Source organism: Vespa mandarinia, chromosome 4 (genome assembly GCF_050613455.1).
Source record: "Vespa mandarinia isolate Hongniang chromosome 4, ASM5061345v1, whole genome shotgun sequence".
NCBI lineage: Eukaryota > Metazoa > Arthropoda > Insecta > Hymenoptera > Vespidae > Vespa > Vespa mandarinia.
In genome coordinates, this window is record NC_140813.1 from 8,002,501 (window position 1) to 8,029,630 (window position 27,130).

The 27,130-nt window shown below is 26.1% G+C and overlaps 3 protein-coding genes across 6 annotated transcripts in view; 1 reads left to right on the forward strand and 2 right to left on the reverse strand.

Annotated features, from left to right (window-relative positions):
• The first annotated feature begins 631 nt into the window (after window positions 1-631).
• LOC118442921 (sorting nexin-4) lies at window positions 632-4,271 on the forward strand. Of its 2 annotated transcripts, none has more exons than XM_035869178.2 (10): window positions 632-854; window positions 1,229-1,335; window positions 1,420-1,636; window positions 1,717-1,822; window positions 1,904-2,013; window positions 2,089-2,226; window positions 2,370-2,580; window positions 2,680-2,812; window positions 2,897-3,011; window positions 3,123-4,271. In XM_035869178.2, exons 1-10 carry the CDS (start codon window positions 777-779, stop codon window positions 3,171-3,173), a joined length of 1,266 nt encoding a protein of 421 aa, XP_035725071.1. In that variant the 5' UTR covers window positions 632-776; the 3' UTR covers window positions 3,174-4,271. The 2 variants fall into 2 exon arrangements, with proteins under 2 accessions (XP_035725071.1, XP_035725073.1); XM_035869180.2 differs by having other exon boundaries at window positions 648-798.
• A 960-nt stretch (window positions 4,272-5,231) lies between these two features.
• Window positions 5,232-22,321, reverse strand: LOC118442920 (pyrokinin-1 receptor). Of its 2 annotated transcripts, XM_085656508.1 has the most exons (4): window positions 22,171-22,321; window positions 20,560-21,828; window positions 7,686-7,912; window positions 5,232-6,543 (listed from the first exon to the last, which is right to left on the reverse strand). In XM_085656508.1, the coding sequence occupies exons 2-4, from the start codon at window positions 21,413-21,415 to the stop codon at window positions 5,962-5,964; spliced, it is 1,665 nt and encodes a 554-aa protein (XP_085512634.1). In that variant the 5' UTR covers window positions 21,416-21,828; window positions 22,171-22,321; the 3' UTR covers window positions 5,232-5,961. The 2 variants fall into 2 exon arrangements, with proteins under 2 accessions (XP_085512634.1, XP_035725069.2); XM_035869176.2 differs by having other exon boundaries at window positions 20,560-22,321.
• Window positions 22,322-26,622: 4,301 nt separating this feature from the next.
• Window positions 26,623-27,130, reverse strand: part of CDase (neutral ceramidase) — a 35,633-nt gene continuing 35,125 nt past the window's right edge. Inside the window, exons 14-15 of one of the 2 annotated variants that reach the window (XM_035869175.2) lie at window positions 26,892-27,060; window positions 26,623-26,800 (exon numbers count right to left, since the gene is read on the reverse strand). In XM_035869175.2, coding sequence (XP_035725068.1) covers window positions 26,756-26,800; window positions 26,892-27,060 — 214 coding nt within the window. In that variant the 3' untranslated portion in view covers window positions 26,623-26,755. The remainder of the gene's footprint in view (window positions 26,801-26,891; window positions 27,061-27,130) is intronic. The other variant, XM_035869174.2, reaches the window with a different exon arrangement.

Here is a 27,130-nt window from a genome sequence, read left to right on the forward strand (position 1 = left end):
TCGTTGTAATTAATTGATACGATTATTGTAGAAAAGAAAAGGATCTAACTTTATTTTAACTTTGAAAAATCATCCTTTCGACGTGAATTTTAAAAACATTATTTTCAGTAAATTGTCAATATAATTTTATACTAATCCAAATAATTATTTTTTTTTAAATAATTTAATATTTGTACATATTATAGAATCTTACTGATTTAATCACCGAGAACATTTGGTTTTTACTGATAAAGTGGCGCTACTTTAATAATCTATGAAAAGTATTCAAAACTTACCATATACGTAGATAACTTACCGATCAAGTATAGACGTCAATATTAATTACATGACTGTACTGCCATCTGACATTTTAAATGTGAATAAATTTAATACATTAAAAATAACTACAATCGATATTTAGATTTTGTTTAAATTATTATCAATATTATTTTTAATATTTCATAAATATTTTCTAAAATTCATTTTCAATTAAACTTTTAATTCTTATGTCATTGTTATTAATTAAAACTTTTTAATATTATCGAATGCTACCAAGTTATCATGTAGAAATTTGATTACAATATGGCGATAATATCAGCACCATCTATTACCAAGCTAGTTGCAGTTTAAAGATTTATGTTGCACAAGTTTGGCTTCCTTGAAGTTTGACATTTGGTCAGCCTGCACGTACGTGTCCCTTCATATCCCGCTCTATCACGCGTCTGTAACGGAGTGATATGAAAGCTGTTTGACGAGTCCTTAATCTTACCGAACCATTAAATTTCACGTTCGGAGTCATGGAAGACGTTTTTCAAAACGGTAATTATTGTAACGAGGCGAATGCAAATATGAGCACTTCGGAGGCATCAAAAGAGGTACACATATATTTTTAACATGTATATGTGCATGTTACATTTTACTCCAACAAATCTATGTGTAAAATCAATACGTTCATTACCCTTCGTTCCACATAGAATATAAATGTGTTATGTTTATTGATTGTATATATATATATCATATATCGTATATATATATATACGATATCAATTTTGTCGATAGTCACTTCTTTTGGATTCTATGGTGTTTTAAAAAATATTCATTGTGAAACACTTTAAATTTTTAAGTATATTATTAAATATTTTCGATTTATTTTTATAAAATTTAATTATATAATTTTATTTTCTATTGAACAAAATTAATTGGATAATACAAATGAATAAATTGTTTATATGAAATTTTGTTATTTTAGGATTCTTTATTGGATCATATGGAAATTTCAATAGTTGAGGCTGAAAAGCGATCTAATGGACCATTAAATTTAAGAGAATTCTATACTGTGTACCTTGTTGAAACTAAGTATGTATGAGGTTATTTATTTTGACAATGAAATCATATGTATTATAAAATATGTTTATAGTAAAAGATGGACACATTTTATAGAGTTACAGATCTTGATTTCAAGGGTGCTCTAAGCATCACAAGTTCATTATGGAGACGTTATACTGATTTTGAATTATTAAGAACATATTTAGACATTGCATATCCGTATATTGTATTACCACCATTGCCAGAAAAAAGAGTATTATACGCATGGCAGAAAGTTACAACAGATACTTTTGATCCAGATTTTGTAGATCGACGAAGAGCAGGATTAGAGGTACAATACTTATAATTCTAATTAATGTTGTTATTTTTTATTTCTTAATAAAATTTTCTTACTTTTTTTATTATGTATAGAATTTCTTGCTAAGAGTAGCATCACATCCTGTACTTTCTCAAAATGAACACTTCATGGGATTTCTACAACAAAAGGAAGGCTGGAGGGAACATATTCAAGAGATAAGTAAGTAACAAATTACTTTTATTGTTAAAATTACTTTTATATTTGTCACGTAGTTAAGCATAATCTATTTTTATCTTGTAGGTTATTTACGTTTAGCAGAGTCTAAGTTAAAAGCTCTCAGTGTAGCTGTTCGTTTAAGAAAACCAGATAAAAGATTTGAAACATTAAAGAATTATGGAATTGAACTTCAGGTAAATTTTGATTGAGTTCAAATATTACAAATTCATCAAATATAATAATTCTAAGAGTATGTAATATTTTTTTAGAACAATCTCTGCAATCTTCTTAGAGTACGAGCTCGTCTTGTGGAAAAACAATACAGTTTATATAAATTACATGCTAATTATGGCCGTGTGTTTAGTGAATGGAGCGCTATAGAGAAAGAAATGGGAGATGGTTTACAGGTAATAATAATTTAATATACATCTATGATATCTTATTGCTCTTAAAATTTTTAAACAGATGCTGTCATGCACCTACAATATGAAAATGTATTAAAAATAATTAGATTATTGTAAGCACACTGCATTACAGCATATTTTCTTAGAAATCAGGACATTACTTGGACTCATTAGCAGCTACAATTGATACAACACTTGAAGAAGAAGAACTTATAGCGGATCAATTGAAGGAATGGCTCTTTGGAGCTTCAGCTTTACAAGCTGTTGTTAGACGAAGAGAAGCTTTACAGGTAGCTAGAGATGAAGCACAGGATGCATTGATAGCTGCGTGCGAACAAAAAGACAGAGTGATACAAGGTACATTTTATAAAATTGTAAATATATATTTGTTAGAGCATACAATATTTTAGTGTCTTATGAGAATATATGAATACAATATACATGAAAAATATATAGGAAAAGCAGGATTAATGTCCCGACTATTTGGATCTGTCGATACTGAAGAAGTACGAGAGTTAAAAATTCTTCGATTGGAGCATAGAATTACACAACAGAATGATATCGTTAAACAAGTCGATGAGGATTTAAAGTATATACATATATATATTTTCATTTATCAATTAATGATTCGTAATTTATACAATAAAATAATTATTATTAAACATATGTGCAGATCCTTTTCTAACAAGGCTATGATAGATATAGATAGATTTCAACATCAAAAGGTCATCGATTTGAAAGAAACTTTGGCAGCTTACTGTGTTCTACAATTTAAACTAGCTAGAAAGGTAAAAGTTCTATTTGTATAAAATGTTATGTATATATCAAAGAAAGTTCATAATATTCATTTGTAAATTTATATATCAATTACTTAATACTATCATTATCACTAATTGCAGAGTCTTCAAACTTGGCAGCATATTAAGGAATGTCTTGAAAGTATACCGTAAATATACCGTAAGTAAAAATAATTTCAAAATGCGATTTCTAATCGATGTGAAAAAAATAATCATTCCAAATTTTTCGCGCGATCTATATATATATACACATATGTATATATATGTACATATATATATATATATATGTATATGTATATGTATATGTATATATATTTCTATATTTATGAATTCACTGAACTGTACGCTTATTAATATTATTAATATATAAGAATTTTTTTATCATTAATTTAATCCCGTATGGGTGTGTGCGCATGCGTTATTTTGTACGCACACACACATATATGTATGTATACTATTACCATCGCGTTTGGGTGTATAAATTTATTGTATAATGTTATTTCGTATTTATATGCATTTAGTCGAACGTGACGTATTCGTTAATCGATACGTAAAAAAGATATTATTATATTAAGACGACATATTTTAATCAGGTTAAATATGTGAAAACATTATCACATTTGATAGTACATTTACTTATAGAATTTTGCAAATTACATTCTTTTTCTTTGATATTACATGACACCAAATTTATCAATACTTTTTTTTTGTTTATTTTCTTTTTTCTTTTCTTTTCTTTTTTTTCTTTCTTTTCTTTTTTCTTTTTGTCTTTTTTTTTTTATTTTATCGTGTTTTCTATAACAATGTTCAAAGAAAAGGCTTCGTTTGTGCTTTATCTACTATAAAACAATCATTTAATTAAATTCGTACACGTTCAATATCACCGTATATTCGTATCTTTCGTTATATTTCTGATATATAAACAAACTTTGTTGTATTTAACATAGAAAATAATTCCAAATCTCTATATATCATTGTTTTCTTAAAAGGTAAATGTTACTCATTTTACTAAGTGTATTTTTACAAGTTCAATATGTAACCTCCAGTGCTTTAAGTAAGTAAACGGTGCCTGATTGAAATGAATTATTTCATACAAAAAAAAAAAAAAAAAAAAATAAAAAAAAAATAAAAAATAAATAAATAAATAAATAAATAATAACGTTCCTGGATTTGATCGTTTCTATTATAAATTCAGAAAAAATCTTTTTGATGTTTGTCTCCATCAGGCATCGTACGACAATCTCCTATACATATGTCACAATGTTTCGAACCTTTATTGTCATTGAATATATACATATATATGACCTATAGAGAAAGAGTACCACAAGAATAATGCTTTTATTCATTTATTAAACATGCCTTTATTTATCCTTTCGTTATGAATTTTTTTAATATTCACGTATAAAAAGAATTTTTATATCTTTTTTAGTTTCACGCGAAATAAATTTTGTTTTTTTTCAGTCTTATATATATAAAAAAAAAAAAAAAAAAAAAAAAAAAAAAAAATAATAATAATAATAATAATAATAATAATAATCTCGAAGCTCATTATTACACGTTAGAGTTTTTCATTTTAATCACAAGAATAGAGATTTATTTTTCCTTTTTTTTCGTTTTCTTCTTTTTTTCTTTCTTCTATGACACTATAATCTTTGTACAATATAATCGACTTGTTCTTAAGCATTATATAGTGTAATGTTTGTAAGATGGTAAATGATGGACGTATTTAGTTAATTAGTTAAAGAACGTAATTAGTTAGCGTAATATTCTTTTTTCCTTGACGTATTCTTTGCCTCAGCCGTGTATTATCAAAGACAATTTTCTTCTTCTTTTTCTTTTTTCTTTCTTTTTTTTTTTCACACGCTAAATTAAATTCAACGAAGGAAAGGAAAATGCCAGAAATCTAGAACATTTTAAAACGTATGATTATATATTTACATTAAAAATATTAATTTTTATACATATCCTTAGATTCTTAGTTGACATTAATTTTATAAAAATTATTTTCTTTCATGATTATTTACAATATACGAATAAAAACAGTAGAAAGAGATAGATAGATAAATAGGTAGAGATAGATAGATAGATAGATAGATAGATAGGTAGATAGAGATAGAGAGAGAGAGAGAGAGAGAGAGAGAGAGAGAGAGAGAAAGAGAAATCATTTTTATTGACAAGAAAAAAAAAATTATTTATGAAAAATCTTCGTACTCTAATGTTATACTACGTGTATACATTTACAATATAATGTATGATTTATAAAAATAATAACATATCCATGTTGAGCTTTAAATGTGAATATAGAAATTAGAACGAACGTAAAGAAAGATACGAAAGGTGCTTTAAAGCTGATCGATTTTCTTTCTTTAACTATTAAAAAAAAATATATATATTATAATTTTGTACAGGTTGCTCTCCTTTATCCAAAAATTATAGATGTTGCACTTGATATCGTGTTCATAGTTCGAGAATGCTCAATCTTCGGAACGATGACGCAGTTATTGAATATTGAAACTAAAGTTCATTACAAATCATATCTCAAATGTTAGCGTTAATGATTTTCTCAATAAGATATTGTTTCATTTTTATCTTTATATTATATTCCTACACCTAATGATAAATCTTTATCACGTATTTTCTAACTATCACAGCGAGTAATTGTCATTCCAAGAGTTTTTGCTTTTACAGAATTTCTTTAGGAAACATTCGCAAGATTAATTTATTATCAGTGATTTTAATTATATTATTATTATTATTAGATTTAAAATTGACATTATACCGATTGAAATTTATTATTTTTTTCAAATTTTCTTTTAGAGATCAAAATTATAGAGATACTTATTTGCAGGGTTTCATTATTAATGTTCTATACATATTGAGAATTTGTAGTCGGGAAATGAACGTGAATTTTTATTGAACGCGTATTTACATTCTACGATCCTTACTCGTTGCCCTCGCGTATATTCCACAAGGTCATTGAAAATTCGCATTGGTGATTATCATTGAGAACATTCGATGCGTTGTCGTCATGTGACAATGAATAATTTGACCTTCGACGTGTAAATTTTAAATATTTTAAACCAGGCAGCCATTTAAAAAAACGTCGCCATTTGTTTTCTGGACCATCGACTTTTGTGACCTTAAAAATTGTATATCTCGTTGATTCAGATCGTTTAAGTTCGCTATTAGATCGATCATCGTTCGATTTATTCTCAGAAGAAGAACATTTTTCTTCTATTCTAATCATTTTCGAATTTTTCGTTCCTCGTTTCGTCTTCTCGTTCACGTACAACTCCGTTGTTTGTTCCAATGGCTTTTCTAAGATGGCCGATGATTGAAAAGAACGACGTGGACTATCATCCCGTGCCGAATTTCCAGAACACTCGGTACTATCCTGCACCATGCCTGTTCCTGTTGTAGCTATCTTAGAACCTATTGTTCTTTGTTGCGAACGGGATAGATTCGAGTAAAAACGCTGATTTTGTCTAAGAGTAGACATCCTGCAGCTCTTCGATAATGTTTCCTGTTGGAGAACAAAATTTTTATATTATTTTATTTTTCTTAAGACTCGTAGATCTATTTGAAATTATTGGAAATGCGATAAATAATATTACGATGTATCATATTATATTCTAATGAAATTCTAATAGAAGAATATAATAATATCTAATTCAAGAAAAATAAAATCTGACAAGATTTAATAATCTGATCGAATTGTTAAAAAATAATGAACATTTTTTAACGAACTTTCTCATATACTGAATTGATCAATATTTAATTAAAGTTCCATGTAATCGAGTTTATCTCTGGTACGTTATATACCTCTTCGCAACATTCGCATATTTGAGTTTCGATATAGACAGAAAGTTTCCAATAATTCCATTCGGTAAATAACGTATATATATTTCCATAAATTGTTTTCATAAATCGCGTGTAAACCATAAAATTCTATCGATATATGTATAGAATAGGAGTTATTGAAAGAAAACAAGAGAAAAGTTTTATTGATCCGTCAGAGATGAATGAATGTAAATCATATGTGCGGATTATTGTCAGAACTTTCCTCAGGCTTTATATAATATATCCGTAAATTCGATATTCCAATTTACAAGTTATCCATTCAAATTACAAACAATATTTTGATAGATTAAATTGTTAAAAATATCGACAACCATTTGATTACGATTATTGTGTTTTATTTGAACAATCGGAACGGTGTATAAAATCGCGCTTTTTTTTTTTTCTTTCCTTTTACTTCTTTATCTTCATGAAACAACTTACATCACTTTTATTCCCGTAGAATCCTAAACCATACATCATCCAACTTAAAGTAAAAGAAACTTTATTCTAATGTAAAAGTATGCCGATATAAGAACCGTCTACATTTCCTCCCCCTCCTCTCTTTTTCTCTCTCTCTCTCTCTCTCTCTCTTTCTGTCTTGCTTTGTTCAATTCATTTTTCTCTTACTTCGTACTTTCGTATTTTTTATTACAATCTATTTGGGAAAACAGTCGAGCAACTTAAAAACTTTGTAACTATGTAACTTTGAGTATTATTACGAAAAGCAATTCAATTTTATTTGATATGATCGATCATTCAAGATAGCTAGCGAAAGAAAAAAAGAAATAAACCAATGAACGATTTTACGATGATTCTTTTACTCACCATGAAAGCCGTTCGAAATTTATTCGACATGATGTTATAAAGAATCGGATTGATAGTTGTGGAGACGTAATACAGGACTCCAGACACGTAGGTCATCAATAGATAAAGAGACTCTATCCATCTACTGTAAGATGTGAAATGATCCTCGCTGTTGGTACCATAAATGGCGATCAATCGTTGAACGTGAAATGGCGCCCAGCAGATGAAGAATGCGACGACAACCGCAACTAAAATCATGCAAAAGGATACAATCATATGAAATATATATCAATTTTCTTTTTGAGAAGATAAATATTAATTTTTCTTTTTGGTTCCTTTTTTATTTTTTTATTTTTTTTATTTTTATAATAAGAAATTGTTATTTGAAATTTAGGGGAAAATATCATACGTCGAGCCCTTCGATTTATTAATTATTTGACATACAAATAAAATGAAACTCTCAGTGTTTTAAAAAAAAATATTATTCAGTATTTAAATGAATTTAATTGACGTAAAACTCTCGTAGTTTAAGAGACGTAGTTAAGTCAATGTTTATAATGATATACGACATATCTGACATCTTTGGCATACGTCTTTATATGTCAAAGGATTAATAAACAAAATATTTCAGTTTCTTCTCTAATATTAAATTCCAAACGATTCTATTAAATCACTAACTCGTGGAGAATATTCGATTATGTGTGATCAATAAATCAAGTGTGTAATTCAAAACATAGTTCCATATTGTTATTCATCTCAACGAAATTATAATGAATTATGAAATCTCTTAAGTTATTCTATTGATATTGATGTAAATGAAAGATTTTTCACAAATAAATTAGAACGATGTGTAAACAAAATTAAATTAATAATATTACGTATCAAGCGTCAAAGAAAATTGTTAAGGTAAGTATAAAACTTGTTTATTTCTAACAAAAAAGTATTTCACAGTTTTTTCAAGTTAATTATTTTTTTGTCGAATTTTTTTGAAATATATAATTGTATTGTCTGAATATAGTTAAATATAATTACATAGCTATTTAAATATAGAAATAATGCCAAAGACACATTACTAATGAATATATCTTATCTGTGAAGTATTAATATAGAAGTTAGTAATTGTAAAAGTAGTTTAAATTAAAAAAAAAAAAAATGAAAATTAACAATTATCAAAAGTAACAAAATAAATAAGAGATTAAATCTTATCAAATTGTTGACTTAAACTACTTTCTGAATGACGATGATATAGTATTTTATTATCATCATCAATGTAAAAATAGATAGGAAAATAGTAAATTTTTTAAGTGAATTTGTATTTTGATACGAACAAAGAAAAAGAAAAACAACAACGGGATAAAGAAGTCAACAACATGGAGAACATCACGATAATCGCGATGCAGCTACTACAACTTACTTTATGAGTTTTGATGAGTAATTCGCGAATTATTCATTGCTGTTTTCATAAACGTTGCCGTCAACGTATTTTGAGAATTTAATAAGAAATTCTTACCACGGTCGTTCTTCCCTTTTTTCATTCCTTTACGCCGGCCAGTCAAATACCAGACAAATCAAGGCTAAACTTCCCTTTGACCTTATCTCACCTTTGCACTCTCTCCTCCTTTTCCAAACAATGCTCACATTTCCGATATGGAAATCGAGCTCTCGGTTTAATTCCACTTGTTCTAGTTTTATGATTACAACCGATACGAGATTGAACTTTTTATTTTTTATTTTATTTATTACATTAATCTATTTGTTGTTCTTTCCTTTTAATTGTCATTTAATGAAAAATAATACATCGATATTTTAACATAGAAATATAATGGGATAGAAATATTGGACATCTTTCAATACTTTTTCGATGAATCTTTGTATAAAAATTAAACCGATAGTTTCTCTCGATTTTTAATCACAATCAATATTGTCGAATAAATCAATATTTGTTTATTAATGAATTTTTCAACAAAGATTTTATTTGTTTGTACGTTTTTAATTAATTTCCATTTAATAACATTATGTTATTTTATTTCAATGGTTATTAATAATCGATTCTTCTTGGATAATATATTTGGATCTTAATAAATTTATTTAATGTTAATAAGCTACTAGATTTATTCAATTTTATTAATATTGATTCATTAACTATAACAAAATTTATAACTTATTTATTAAACATCTTTTTGTAACATATTCTTATTACTTTTATAATGACGTTCTTATAATTCCTTCAATAACAACAACAAATACTATACAAATTAATAAATAATATTCTATACGTAATAAAAGAATTATTAAAGTTGTTAATAATTCTTATTAACAAATAATTCTTATTAAGTTGTAAATAATATTTATTAACAAAAAATAATATAACTTCAAATATAGGATATAGATGAAATCTACTTCTTTTTTAATCACAAATTTTTTGAGATGAGATTGTTTTCATCGACAAGCAAGTAACATTGTAGAGAAATAAATCCAGATTCGAAAGAAAGGAAAAAGAAAAAAAAAATAACGAAATGAAAATCGCAGTATATAAAGTACGTATTTAAAGTTTTAATTTAAACTCGTCGCGATTTCGACGTATCTTGTGACAGGATAATAGAATCGAGAGAAAGAGGAAGAAAGATTTTCGTGTTCTATTTGTTCTATTTGTTTCTACCATGATTCGAATCGATCGTCGGAGCTTTTATTGTTAAAATAATTCAATTGAGATTATTTGAGATTATTTTATATACATTGGGATTATTTTCAAATGGATCGAAGGAAAAAACGTGATGTTCGTTGTTATGATTTTTTTTTTCTTTTTAATCCATATTCTCCATACTCCCTATATCAATATTCTTACATCAGTATTTAACATCATCGAATTTATGCATATTGCAAGTAATTCAATTTTTTTCTGCTTCTTTTCCTCGAAATATGGACGGTTATTTTTTTGAATTGTTTCTCATTGAAAACATTTTTGAAATGTTTTTGATTGAAAACATTTTTATAAATAAGTGGAACCGTCAATTGCTCAAGAAAAAATGTATGCACATTAATTGTGTTATATTACATAAATGTTGGAAAAAATATATGCAATATTAATTCTTAAAAATATATATAAGTATTATATATAGTATATAAAAAAAAAATATATATATAATATATAATATATAATATATAATTAAAATATATACTATATATATTTTATATTTTATATTTATATTTTATATTTATATTTATATATACTATATTTTATATTTTATATTTATATATACTATATGCTCTCTAATACGAGTACATAATACTATTTAATTTATAATAGTATATGCATTTGCGAAAAAAAATATAATCGTGAATATGTAATCTAACTTGAACCATTCATCTCTTTCCTTTCAAATATTTTTCTAACGTCAATAAAAAAAAAAAAAAAAGGAAAAAGAAAAAAGATATGGCTCGTTACAGTTGTGTGAATCACCAGATATTTTTTCAAAGTACCTCACGAATTAAACATTTTGCACTATTGTACCTTAATACTTCTTTTTTTTTTAAATGGCACGAAATCAATTTATACAAAAAAAAAAGACATTGTAGAGTTCCATTTAAAAAAACAAATCGCACTACACGATGATAGAGCTTCACAACCAATATAAAATTTTTTTCTACAATTTTTTTCTATCGTCTATTTCACCCAGTTATTAGTCAACTCAAATTATATACAGGGTGTCTCAGATTTTAATGGCCAAATTTTGTCAATATATTTCATAACTCTAAATAATAAAAAATGTTAATGATCCTAACAAATCATGCAGTAAAACATTTAAAAAATGGAAGACAGTTTTATTTTTTACATGATAAATTCAAGAAATTATTTTCAGCGCGTAAAAAAGGAAAGGTCAACAACAGTCATCTCGCGATTTTTGTGAACGAAGATTGACGAAAAAGTTACACAGAGAAGAAGAAGAAAAAAATGAAATTATAGGACAGAGCATTCTTCGTGACTAGAATATCCATGTACTTGATAAGAGCTGTATCTATATCATTTATATTCGTGTTATAACATTTTTTTGTCGCCAACTACTGTTTTCGGCTGCTTCACTCAACAAAATGATATAATTTATTCTAAAGCTCGGCCGTCAAAAACTTCTAAGATATGTGTTCCTATATACATGCGCATAATATTACCGGGTTTTTTTTCCATTCTCTTAAAAAAAAAAAAAGAATTTTATATACTAACGCTAAAGTATACTAGCAAGGACTTTGTGCAGAATAATATGATTATTTTTCGAAGGAGAGTTGTAAGAACAAAGACAGAGTATTTTATATTTAAAAATATATAATATGCATGTTGCATGATAAATCATATTTTACATACAATTAGCTAAAACTAAATGTTCACGTAATAGATTTTATTAAAAAGTAAACCTTGGAGAAAAAAATTATATTTTTTATTTTCATCTTATTTTTTTCATAAGAAATCACCTCATTTGTCACGATATTCGCCCAGACATTGTATAAAAAATCGTGAATAAAATTAAACGAATTATAAATTTTACATATCATTATAAATAATTCAATACAAATAACAAATTAATAAATCGTGACTCTTTACTATACATTTTTGATTTCTCTCTCTCTCTCTCTCTCTCTCTCTCTCTCTCTCTCTCTCTCTCTCTTTCTATTTCATTTTCTTTTTTTCTCTCTTTGTTACTTTTCTTTTGATAATCATAGAGTAAAAAATATTAAAAACGTAAAAAAATTATTCGCTCATCTCCTTCAGGAGAGTTTCAGAATTCATTGATCCCTAAAAAGCTTCAAAATCGTCGTTATCTTGCTACTAGGTATGAAAAAGTTTGATTTCCATCCCTTTTTTTTTGCATCGGCCATTCATTGTCACAGACCTTATAATAAACCAATTCTATTGAATTACATTATTTAAATCCATTCTCATAACTAGATAGATATAACAAGTTACGCAAATCGGCGTTTCGAATTATATTTACGTAATATGTAAGAATATCTGTTTATATTTTTAAAAGAATATCTGTATTGAAAAAATTAGAACTGCTTTTCCCATTTCCATTTTACGCAACAATAACTATGATAGCGTTTAATGTTTTTATTTAGAGAAAATGTAGAAAAAAATGCATAAGAAAAATAAAGTAAGAAACAAAGAGATTCCACTTGAACACATTTGCGTTTACTGATTGAATTCCGATAAGATTTACGACATTTTCCCTATTTATCCTGACACTTTTAACTATCAACTCTATATTTTTCGAGAGATAAAAAGAGATACAGACAGACAGAAAGAGAGAGAGAGAGAGAGAGAGAGAGAGAGAGAGATAAAGGGAAAGAGAGAGGGAGAGAATTCATAAACATTATATATAAACATACAAATAAATATATATAAAATATTTATACACATATAAATTATATATTAATATAAATATTTATTAAAAATATTCATAACATATGAAAAACAGGAATCGACTAATCCCAGGTAAAAAAAAAAATATATTACAAGTTGTAATGTTTTGTCAAGTTAAATCGTTGCGAGTAACGCCTCGGCGTAATTATAATGGTAAGCTAATTAAAACAATAACGCCTTCCCGTTAATGCTAATTAACTAGGCACACTAAATAGAAATTTCTTAACAGCAAAACTTTAATGTTTCTCAACAAGTTCGAAATGTGATAAGGAAAGAAAAAAAAATGCATCGATTATTTACACGTAAATTCCTTTTAACGCGAATTCGATGATTCGCTGAATATTATGTACCAAACCTACAGATTATTCGATATTACATATTCGATATTACATAGGTATTAACATATAGATATTTGATGAATATGTATATAATAATCTGTAGAATTCAAAAATTTCTTTCAAAAAAATTCTCACGTTGCTCGATTGAAATGTTAGCGTTTAATTAAATGGGAAATTATGAAAAAAATTTTCGATAATAATTATTTTCTATTGATTAAAATTAGATCTTTAGTACATATAAATGATATTAATGAATTAAGATATTGATACTTTTTCAATAAAATATTATATAGTATTATTAGTAAGTTATATATTATATAGTTTATTATTAAAAATTATATATATATATATATATATATATATATATATATTATTTTTTGATATATATTATTTATATTTTATTATTTATAAAATTGTTCTTTTTACTATCTTGGAAATGTTTATCTTATAATTTGAGATAAATATTTGTTTCGATTGATATTTAAATATTCAAATAACATAATATTTTTGAGTTTATGATTTTAATAGAGAATTTTTTCAACTGTACTCCTATATATTTTTTTGTATAAAACGAGAGTATATACTGCCAAGTATACGCAGTATTTGTCGTATCTCACGAGGATGATTTCACTACCACCGCTGTTATCATTGTCAGTATTATCTGGAAAATTTATATTTTTAGAGTTTTCATTTAGTATATCATTGCCATAAACGCCACTTGTATTATGACATTCCGCAAACATTTAATAAATTACATTTTGTCTTACATCATTTATAGTTAATAATAATTTATCAGATATTTAAATCATATAGTTTTTTGAATATGTAATTTATTATAAATTGAAAAATGTTCTTTTGATTACCTTCATAATCATTCAAGATGTAACAATGATTTTGTAATTATTGAACTTTTTTTACTATTTAATAAAAGCATTCATATATAAACATGATATAAAAAATAAAAAATAATACTCTACTTCTACTTGATAATAATACACAATGAAAATGTTTCATTTATTTAGTAACGAAAAACATCAACTTTTATTATACTATTTTACATATGTTAAATGTAAATATTAAATATAAATATTGAAACATAATGATATTATCATCGACCGAGAAAATGGAAGAAAAGAGAGCCAGACTTTTCAAACAAATAATGACGTTAAAATTAAAGAAAAATGAAAGTCTCGATTTTCTATATTTTCTTTTTTCTTTTTTTATTCTTCTTTTTTCTTTTTAATTTGTTTTTCCCAATAAATAAAATTAATTTATTTGAAATTGTTCTTGGACGTTCGAATCGGACGAGAAATAAATTAAAAAAAAAACAACAATAAAAGAGAAAATGAAAAAGATAAATAAAATAAAATTCATGATATTGCCATTCATTTTTTTCAGTAATTACTAAGACGATTTTTTTTCCTTATCATAAAACAATTAAATATCACGGATTTGTTAGCATACATATATATTAAAAAAATGAATGAGATCTTTGACGCATTTATCGATTTCGTGGTCGTTAATTTTTTTGTTACATACAACTATATAATTACTTTTGCAATGAAAAAAATATTTCTATTGTCCTTTTTTTTTGATAACAGTGATTATATCTTTCTTTATAAATACATTAATCTATTCAGTAGAGAAATGATCGATGAATATAAATGTACGAAATTTATTTTGATTAAAAATAAAATGTTATGAAAGAAGACGGAAATTTTTGGCGAATTATTCAATTATAAAAAGAATCGATAAGTAAACTTTTTTAGTAAGAGTAAAAAACAAATGATTTATTTTTTTCCTTTTTTTAATCATAAAAGCATTTGAAATTTTCATAATTGATTAATTCGTTTTCTCCATTTAACGGGTTAATATTCTAGAAAGACAGTTTTAATCTTCTTTAATCAGTATTGAAATTCTAAAAAAAAAACAATTGTTTTAAACCTATATAATTAAATTTTTTCTTAATCTGTTAAAAAGAAAAAACAAATTTGTTCGTATAATAGTTTGTAAAAAAAAAGATTATACAGTATGAACCATTGATATAACTTATTCCAATCTAACTTTAATTTAGCATATATTAAATGTATAAGAAAAAAAAACAGTTTTATATAATTCCATTGAAATAAAAGAGAGATTATAAAATATAAAAAAAGAATAGACTGAATGAAAAATAGTTCAATGGAAATCGTACAAATAAAAGTGTCCTTTTTAAGCGACATTAGAAAAAAAATGTCGAGATGGATTGTTCCAGATAAAACGTTACTTTCTTTTCTTTTCTTTTTTTTTTTTTGGGTCGTCGTCCGTAGGCCTAACCCACGTACGTATAAGAACTCTAATATCAAAGGATCGACATTTCTCTTTCTTCTTTTTTTTCTTTTCGTTTTCTATCGTCGACATTTTTTTCTCCCCTTATCCTTTGTCAACGAAGCCTTTCTTTGAGTTTTTTGACTCATATGAATGCCCTGTTTACAGGGAGAACAAGAAAATAAATTTGAATTGCAAAATTTAAGGTAAGACGATGTTTGACGATTATTTGAAATTTCGTGATAAGATTAGAAATTGTTGAATTTAATTTTCTCTACCGTGAATTGTTTATTTGTCAAGTTATATTTCTTTTCTATTGTAAAAATATATATTACATATTTTAATTATGAATTGATCAATAAGTAATATTGGAATTATCGATATTTTATATATTTAACTTAATTTTTTATATATTAAATTAATCTTATCTAAAATATTAAATATCAATAGTATTTTTTACTGAAAATTCTAGCATTAGTTTTTCAATCAAGCCAATACTATACTATTATATGTGTGTATGTATTATTTGTATATGATATACTTTATTATATCGTTTTTATATTTTTAGATATAAAATATTGAAAATTTTGACATTATTTATTAACAAACTCAGTGCATGGAATTAAAAATAAAAATTATGCGCTCCCATAAATTTATTATATTCACTTATTTTTTACTCTTCATCATATTACTAAGAATGTAAAGGAGTTTTCTAAAAATTAAATATAAAACTTACCGAAAAAATATTTTTAATGAACAAAATATTATTACAGTGTGCGTTTTAATTATCATAATATATCTATAACTCTTTTTCATAACTTTTAGATCGACTAGAATATTCTCTTATCAAAAAACAGAACGGAGGAAGTTATTTGTAAGAATTAGAAATCAATATCGATGCGTCTTCGTCCGTCATTTGACGCCATCGAATATAATACTTCTTGTTATTTTTTTTCTTTTTCTCTTCATGACGTGGTAATTATTAATCGTAAGAGATCGCGATCATGTTAAGAAACTTTGACCGATCGATGTCGACCATTCCATAGAATATTTACTCTTCGGTGTACATATTTACGCTTCATCGACTAAAGCTACTAGGGGTACCAATGTAAAAACATTAATGAAACAAAAACAACATTCGGAATTTTTCTTCAGAAAGGAAAGACCATATTAATCTTTTTTAGAGACCATTCTTCCCCCTCCCTATAATAATAGGGTTAACCCTTAAACATGCTTGTGAAATTTCAACATATATTATATATTCAACATATACTAATATTGTATTCTGTCAACTGTATTTGATCAATCTTTAATACATCCACAAATTATAAGTTTTGAGTTCTCCATAACTATAATTTTGAATTTTAAAAAATTTCTAAAATATCATGCTTTAAATCATATATGAAAAATATCCATATTAATATGTCTCAACGAAGACATTAATAAAAATAGAAAGAAAAAGAATATTGAGGATTTATCTTAAGAAATTCATTTCGACAAATATCAATAGTAGTTAATAATATTTGGTTGTCAAGAAATATTACCAAATATTTTTTCGACGATATTAAAATACGTTTCAAATAAATCTTAATTATCATATCCTTAGATTTCTTATAATATTGCACATGAACAGCGATGTAAGGATGATTAGTTTAAATGATTACGTCATGTAATCGAATGAAATCATGTTGATAGATTAATATAAACTCGTCATAGGGTAAAGAAATAGGTTAATTTAGAAAAAGAATCTTATACATTTAATTCTTGTATTTTCATCCGTAGAAATGTCAAGTTGTAAGAGTAAATCGATCAATATTGTGAGCCCATTAATGGGTCAAACAAATTCTTTTGTCGTTAGATACTTTTGCACACACACACACACACACACACACACACACATATATATATATGTCTAATATAACTATGTATAAAACTTTGCTCACAATTGAATCCTATTACATGTATAAGGGCAAAAGTGGAAGAGGTGAAACCATTTAACTCTTTATCTATCTCTATCTTATTCGCTTTGACAACGAGCATATAACCGAATCAATAATTTAATCAATCAAATCTATAGCAGTGAGACCGTTGTCCTTTATGCACGCGTGTAATTATTTTTTATGAAGAAGAACACAACGATCTTTGACCCTTCATCCTTGACCTTTGACCATCACATTAATCTTCTAAAAAAAATGACTTTTCATTTAATAAATTTTTCAAATTCCAATAGATTAATTATTTAATTAGAAATGTAAGAAAGATAAAAGCAATATAAAAAAGAAAAAAAAAATTACAATAAGAAGATCGAATATTCAAATTTCCATGTATTATAAATGCATTCAATGATTGTTCATAGTACAGGATAAAAAAATAAAAAAATATGTTCATTTATAATTCATTTAAAAAAAAAAAATCTGAAATTCCTGAAACTTGTTTTACATTTTTATATTTAAATTCTTACTTTCTTTCTTCTGTTCTTTCTTTAACTACGATGTTGTTCTTTTTTTCCCACGCGAAAATAATCGAAATACGTGATATATTTAAAAATAGTTTGTATTTATGTATGTATGTATATATATATATATTTATGTATGTATGTATATATATATATATATATATATATATATATATATATATATACATAAATTATTTGTTGTTATACTAAATTGACACATTTTTTTTGTTAAGTATGTTATTTTTCACAGATTTTTTTACTGGAAAATTGGTAAGAAATATTTCCGTATTACATTTACTTGCATATTTGAAAGGAAGAGAGAAAGAAAAAAAGAAAAAGAAAGAGAGAGAGAGACAAAAAGTGTATAAATATCTCTCTTCCTTTTCCGGTTTACTCCAAATTCCCATAAGTTTATTTTCATTTTGTCCGCCCGTTTCGTAACTTCGAAAACATCGATCGATGATCTAGCAATGAGTAAATTCCGGTTATGTCGACATTATTATTACAACAAAATGTGAATTTGTTTCGAATGTTACGTAATTGATTGGATTCCTTGAAGGAAATGAAATCTCAAGGTATTAAATGGACGACCAAGCCATAGAAATAATTCGTCTCGATATATCGAAATGAACTTGAGTATTACTCAAACGGTATCGATATAACACAAAAATAATATACGTAACACGTAAATCATGAACATTGCACACATTGATATGACAATTTAATTTGATCAGGTGCAAATTGGAGATAGACTAAACGGTCGATTTGGAATCTGACCGTAATTAATTTAATTAAAATGATTTATATGTTAATTAAAACAAATAACAAAAGAACAAGTAAATTTATATATTTATGTATATACGTACGAACAATTCAAAGCAAATTCAAGCAAGATGACGTCAAAATGGATTTTTAAGGAGAAAATTTATCGTCCATAGGCGAATTAGGTTTCAAATTCTCATTAAATACCCATTTTCGATAAGTCGAATCTCAAATTTCTTTTTTTTCAATTGAAACCAATGATGACGAAATTAATACGTTAACACTGAGATCGATAGATATCTAATAATTGTCAAAAGTTTTTCTAAATAAAAGATGCAAGATAACTCGTTATTATACTTTTTATATCACATATTACTCTTCTTAAGAAATATAGATATGTTTAGTGTTGTCGGAAACTCAGTAAAAATAGAAAATTTCTTAAACGTTTTAAATAAAGTTCTCAAGATTGATTTCTGGTCATTGATGATTTCAACAGCATTCCACATGTTATTATAATCGTGTAGAGAGAAAGAAAGAACGAGAAAGAGAGAGAGAGAGAGAGAGAGAGAGAGAGAGAGAGAGAGAGAGAGAGAAAGAATCATAGGCTTTGAATAACTTAAATTTATTTTGATAGATTCATGTTAGCATTTCGAATCGAGCTTAAAAAACATTGGATATTAAGTTTTATTTTTGTTGACGAAACTGAGAGAAATCTTATCTTCTCGACCTTAGTAAACGACAAGCTAATCTTATAAAGCAATTGACGAATTCATTTATTGCTTTCGAAACATGTAAACATGTAAAAAAAGGAAAAAACGAGTGCGAGTTTATTGATATATAATTTACAAATACATCTTTTATCTATTTTTATCGATAGCTATATATATTATAAAAAAAAAAAAAATAAAATAAATAGAAATATGCGGATGGAAACAAACTTTGATAATATGAAAATGATCGAATTGAATAATTCAATTGAATTGAGTTGAGACAATTTAAAAACATTTGTAATGAAGCAAGAATCATGATAAGAATACGTCTATAAATTTTTTTGTGGTAATAAATTCTTACAAAAATAAAATGGGACGTTTTCTCTCATTCTTTTTTTCACAATATTACTATAGTATTTATCATTAGCCGTGTTTCGTAAATATGAATGAGATTCAAGAAGTAGAAAATTTAGCTTCATGATTAAAAACAAAATTAACACTTTATAACGTCATGTAACTTTCAAAACATTTATATGCATTTTTAAAGATCTTATTTGATTTGTTTACTAAAAAATTAATTTTTTAGTCATATTCAAAGGTTAGTTTGCTAATTATATGTGAAACTTATAGTATAATTATATTATTCTTTTTGTTCATCTATAATAAATTGTATAACGTAAAATTTATGATGCAACTATTTATTATATACTATAAATGTTATACAATTTTATTCTCTTATAAGTTTAACATTATTTATAAATAAATAAATATATATATATATACATATTATTTTTATTGTATTTTGATATATATTTTTATTAAAGAGAAAAAAGAAAATTATTTTGGTTATAAAAGAATTAAGAAATTAAAGTCGAATCAAGAAATAAAATGAACAAAAGGAAAGACTTACCGAGCATCTTAAGAACTTTCCTGGAATTTTTCCCAGGATAATGCCTGCAGCTTCTTTGTGACTCTCCATTTCCAGGTTTTCTCCTCATCATGTTCGATTTTCTTAACTTGAGACCAATAAGAATATATAGAACAGTGATAAGGCTCATGGGTACGATAAAGAAGAGGAAAGTCGACATCTCGAAGGAATGTTTTATTATAATTCGTTTCACCGTACACATAACTATCTCTTGTTTTGATCCATGACGAACGACACCAAATTGTAGGGCTTGAGGTAACGCGAAGGATAATGCAACCAACCAAATTACGAGGATTAATTTAACAGCGCGTGATAACTTTGACATAGTCTGTGATAGAAATGGATGACAAATAGCAACGTATCTTTCGACGGTGAATGCCGTGATAGTTAATACCGAGGCATTTGTCGATGTTTCTGCGGCTAAGCCACGTATAACACAAAATCCTTCGCCAAAAATATAGGAATACTTGCACCATACCAAATAAATTTCAGCAGGTAAACCCGATATTAGAAGCAACAAGTCCGACACGGCTAAACTAAAGAGATAATAATTCGTTGCTGTGTGCATTGACTTGTTGCGTGCAATCACTATACATGTACTTATATTACCGATCGTACCAGTAATGAATATTGATGCATAGATTATCGTGACAGGTATCACTATGTACAAAGAATCCCTTCGAGCTACCATCGAATAATTCTCTTCGGTTAATATCGTTGAAGTCGTATGATTATGATAACACGATTCACAATTCAATTGCGGAAGAACATTTTCTTTCAGCGTCGAGTAAACCGAACTCGTTGGCTCTATTAAATTCGCTGACAGAGTACTCTCCATTGTTATTTCTCTCGTTCCTATTGGCTATCATACCATTCAAATCGAATTCCTTTTTCTTTCTGGTTTCTCTTTCAAGAACATTCTTTGATTGTTTTTTTCTCTCCGCTTTCTTTCTTTTTCCCTTTTTTCTTTTTTTTCTTTCTTATGAAAATTTTAACTAGATTACGAGAAACGTTTAATTTCACTCATTATTTTATTCAATTGTGAAGTCAAACATAATTTTTCTGCAAAGTAAATGGAATTTAATCGTTTAAGATCATATAAAAACTGAGAGGACTCCTCTATTATTTTTCTTCTATTTCCTTTTAATTGATCTTGCACACACGTAATCGTCAAATATACGTAGGATAGGTACAAAAAAAAAAAGAATTTAACTTATTTGTGTTCGAATTGATTTTGATACCCACGTAATCCTGAATAACACACGAAAAAATTAAATGAGAAAATGAAAATAAAGAAGGAAAACATAAAGGACTATGAGTCTATTCGAAACATTTTTATCTTCTTCTTCTTCTTCTTCTTCTTCTTCTTCTTCTTCTTCTTCTTCCTTTTGTTCCACTTTAAATTTAAGAGAACAACCAATACGAAAATAAAATAAAAATAAAGAGAGAAAATGAAGGATAATTTTTTGTTTTTCTTTCTATTCTTTCTTTTTTATCTGTTTCTCTACAGATTTCTTCAATTTTAAAGTATACTCGAACAGAATAAAAAATAAAAAAAGATAAAGTTCAAAAAATAAATTTGAATGAATTTACTTCTTCCTCTTCTTCTTTTTTCTTCTTCTTCTTCTTCTTCTTCTTCTTTTTTACAATTTGATTTCGTACACACGAAGGGATACACGCGTAGAAATAAGAGAAAGAGAGAAAAAATATGACGATTTTATCGCACACGAGCCGTCACGGTTGCCGCACGAATCGCGACTGCGATGCGAAACAGCCGCGAAGAGGAAGAAACCGGCCGGCACTCTCTGCGTCGTCTCTGACCATCCGTTCAGGCCGTCGTCCTCACGAATCGACTTTTCCTTTATTCTAAATAAATTGAATTTCATCGTTACCATTGTTGTCTCTTTTATTTTTTAATTTTAATTTTATTTGTTGTCTTTTTTATTTTCTTTTTGTGTTTACAATAACTCCCCACAAAACAGGAGAGGGAACTTTTTTTTTGTGATCTTCGATCTTTAAAAGGGAATTTTTTTTACGAGAGCCCTTCTTTGAGAGAAATTGATTTATTGGCAAATTTTCAGGAAGGATCTCAACAATTTTTTGACCTTTTTGCAGTTAAAAAATGAAACTTTGGAGATTGTATTGTGTAAATGTGTTGGCTAAAATAAATTGACATCTTGTAGATTGGATGTTATGCATTGAGACGGCTATGATACGCGGTATTTACATATATGTATATATGGATTTAAGTAGACAGATTGAAGATAAAAATAATATATCTTTAGGATAGAGAGAGAGAGAGAGAGAGAGAGAGAGAGAGAGAGAGAGAGAGAGAAATATTGAATTGATTTATAATTAAATGGCATTATAATACATGAGTTTACAATAAAATGACATTTATTTATGAATCAAACCAATAATTATGATATTTTTATAAAACTGTATTTTATAATGAGAAGAAATTTATAATAGGAATGAAATTTCAAATACATAAATAATGTTTTAGTTTATAAAATAATGTCTTAATCTATCATTTTGCATGGCTATTAGATTGATTTATAATTGAGGTATGTAAATAAGTAGAAATTTATTATATATATACAACGGTATGTACAAACGGTTATAAGTAAAGAATTCATTACAATAAAATAGCAGTTATTTATGATTCGACCTAATATACATATATATATATAGAGAGAGAGAGAAAGAGAGAGAGAGAGAAAGAGAGAGAGAGAGAGAGAGATTTTTATTTTATAAAATTTGAAGACGAAGATATAATAGAATGCTAGAAAATATAATATATAAAGAACCCTTTTGTTGAAAACTTTCAACTGAAAGCAAGTATCGAAAGGGCAAACAACAAAGAAAGCATTTAGTTTCTTGCGAACTATCCCTTCTTAGTAAACTAATTAAAACTGAGAAACTAGAACGAAGTAGGAAAAAGTTCAGTTTCGACATAAATTAGAACGAAATTCCCCAAAAGATACAGTTAAGGATTGGTTAACTTTTTTTGTCGATTTTTATTATTTCTCCTTTTATTGGCAACTGCAAAATAAATCGAACATTTGAAAATATTAATATTGATCATTGTCAAACGTGATTTTTGAAATACTTGTAACACTTAATGGAAATCAAAATTAAAGTAAAATGTATAAAAATTATTGCTTTTAAATAAATTTGATATATATAATAATTTTGAAAACAGTTTTGTTCTACGTGTAAAAATATTATTTTGTTACATATTCATTACTGTTGTTTCTATTTTTCAACTCATTCTCGAATAGGCTAAAAAATAATTATGCTTGCTAAGAAGATTTGGAATTATTATTATAAAAAATAAAAAATAACAAGAGTTAATCGTAAGGCATATACAGAAGAAACATGACGTTTCCGAATAATGTCAAACTTTTTAATCATGAGTGACCATATTTGATTAGTAAAATTTCACTTAATTCTATACTAATAATTTAAATTAGTAATTATATTCAATTATATGAATATGTCCGTATATGAATATTACCGTGGATATTTAATAAAGCTATTTCTTTTTCCATGTTTTATTAAATAAAAATAATGTCATAATGTCAGAGTTGATATCCAGAGTGCAAAGGATTAATAAATGCCAAGATTAATCGTTCTTGAATATGATTTTTGAAATACATATACAACATTTATTAAAAGATTAAAATTAAATTGAACTATAGAAAAACTTTCATCTTTTGTGCTAACTAATTAACTCCAAGAACCTAATTTCGTTCCACGGGATAAATCGTAATGTTCAATAAATTGGGTAACTTCATATGTAAACATGTCAGTCAGTCGCACGTGTTCGAGAAACATGTGCTTTCTTCTCACTTGAATAAAATAACTTAAAGTTGGAACGAATAGTCTAGTGATAGATCTGAAAATAGATCTTCCAGTTTTTAAATTCGTTCTCTTTGTGGATGCGTCTTTTTTTGGAAATGGATAAAATATAGAAAGGGTCAAGCTCGACTATCTTTATCTCGAGAAACCATACTATACATTCTATAATTGTCCAAACAGTTATCGATCAACTATACCAGGACAAGTAGACAAAAAATGTCCACCTACGTATTCTTTCTAAAGAAAAAGAAAAAAAAAGAAAACAAAGACGAAATGTTTCGTGAAGTTTAAAACAAGTAAATATCTTTGTTCGGTTCTTTTTTAAAATCCCGTTGAACTCTTCTTCACTGATTTATCAAATAAAAAAAGTAAGTACAAAAGAAGCTACGACTTTATCTATAAAGATATCGAGATATTTAATCCAGAAATTGAATAAAGAAATATAAGAAAGACATATAGAACGATTGTTCTTCTTTTAATCAACATTGTCGTATTTATAGCGAAAAATTTGATTACGAGATATAAAACAAAAATTATAAACCTTGATCGGAAAATACTTTGTAAAATATTTTTACGTTAACGATACAAAAGTCCATTTTTAAATATCTTCAGAATTTTGAATACTTTTATAATTTGCTTTGAATGAAATTTTCTTTTATTTTCGACATCCCATGATTTTCATTATCGAAAGTCAATTTTTCTTTTGTATTGTACTTAGGATTTTTCATCAAAAAAAAAAAAAAAAAAAAAAAAAAAAAAAAGAACAAAGGAAAGATGACCAAATGAATTATTTTATATGAAAGATTCGTATACCGTCTGTCGTGCAAATGAAACAATAAATTTATGTTACTGTGATATAATATAATTAAAATGATGGAAAATTTTGTATCAGGAGATGGTCAAGGCTCCCATAAGTCAAAGTTCGTCGAATTTGAAATTTTTCCGTTCAATGAACATTTAACTAATCGATTAACTATTTAAATACTTTAAAATACTGATTTGAATTGATTAGTTTTGACGTTCATAAATATATCTATTTTCTTCTATTATTGTAAAATAATAATAATTAATCGATCATTATTGTAGTTTCCGCAAATAATTCTGTAGTTATAATTAATCTTTTGTAATACCAATAAAAATATAAAGGAAATCGTTATTAAATTTCTTGGAAAATATTATATTATTGTATTCTTTAAAACAAAAAAGGAAAACACAAAAATAACGTTCCTCATGAACATATTGTATTAGAATTTTATCATCTATTAGTATAATTATCTATATAACTTCTTCATAGTCATCTGATATGATATCTTTGAATGTCAATATGTAAGTGAAGAATTTAAAACGTAAAATACCTTAAATATAAATATGTCATCGTATTCAGTTCTGAGCATGTGTTTTATTTACATTGTCTCTTTCTCTCTCTCTCTCTCTCTCTATCTTTTTTGTTTTTTGTACAAACTTGTATGACATTCGAATAATTTCTACGCTAATAAATAACACAATCCATTTAAAAGGAATAACAAAACGAAGAAAAAATATGAAGAATTTATGAGAATCTAAGATATAAAAAAAATAAATAAATAAATAATGTCAAATAAGCAATGATAGTGATTATAATAGAAGATATAATTTAAAACATTGTTAAGAAACGAAAAGCACGTATCGATAATTCATAATTTGCATAATTTGTATAATTAACGTTGAAATTTGCAATTAATGTTGAATTATATAAATATACATTTACGTATATATAAATACATATACTATGTATTTATGCTTCTAGAATATTTAGTAATAAAATTGACTCTAATAGTAAATGCTGATTAGAAATGAAAAAAATCAAAAACTGATATATAAAACTATCGCAATAGGAAGGAAATCAAACTTTTCTATAACAATCACAGAATTAAAGTTTTTCCGTAGATTAAAGTAGATTTATCTGAAAGATAAGAAAACTTATAGATATTAAAATGAATTACGAGAACGCTTTCCCTTTAATCGCATATAATCCACTTCTATTCTCTTTTTCGTAATCATTCTGTTTCTCTTCTTTTACTGCTGCCATTGCTTACTCTGGAAATGTTATACTTCAAAGAATTTATATAGAAATTAAAAATTATTATTTATTTTTTTTTTCTTTTATCATTTATAACAAAAGAAAAAGAAAATTTATTTCATGTTTCGAACATTCATAAAGTTTCAAATTCAATATAAGTAAATATTTTTCATATGTACATAAGTAAATATGATAATTATTAAGCGTATTCATTTCACTGAATGATTAAAAAATGCTACATGGCAAAATATATAACTAAGCATATCTTCGTCGACGAATATTAGGTTCAGGCTGAACCACCTAAAAATAAAAAGATTAATGAATGAAAATACGAACAATCGATAAAATTCTTAAATCCAATCAAATAATTGTTATAAATTGAATAACTTACTTTAAAGGTATTAGAAACTCCTTCATAAGGGTAGACACCTCCGAAAATGTAACGATAATATCCAAAATGCTTGATACGATATTCACCCTGTTTTACATCTTCTGGAATTTCCCATGTAATGTAAACTTGACTCGAGCCAAGTACTACAGACGTTCTAACCCACTCGAATCTACAATAAAAATATTATCAAATCGATATTTACATACTTCAATTCAATCGACTATTTTAATATCATTGTA

Coding starts and splice junctions, on each gene's coding strand:
- LOC118442921 (XM_035869178.2), top strand. CDS start 777: ATGGAAGACGTTTTTCAAAACGGTAATTATTGTAACGAGGCGAATGCA. Junction 855..1,228: donor CTTCGGAGGCATCAAAAGAG/GTACACATATAT, acceptor TTGTTATTTTAG/GATTCTTTATTGGATCATAT. Junction 3,012..3,122: donor AATTTAAACTAGCTAGAAAG/GTAAAAGTTCTA, acceptor CACTAATTGCAG/AGTCTTCAAACTTGGCAGCA.
- LOC118442920 (XM_085656508.1), bottom strand. CDS start 21,415: ATGGAGAGTACTCTGTCAGCGAATTTAATAGAGCCAACGAGTTCGGTT. Junction 7,913..20,559: donor GAAAGTTCTTAAGATGCTCG/GTAAGTCTTTCC, acceptor GCATGATTTTAG/TTGCGGTTGTCGTCGCATTC. Junction 6,544..7,685: donor AATTTCGAACGGCTTTCATG/GTGAGTAAAAGA, acceptor GTTCTCCAACAG/GAAACATTATCGAAGAGCTG.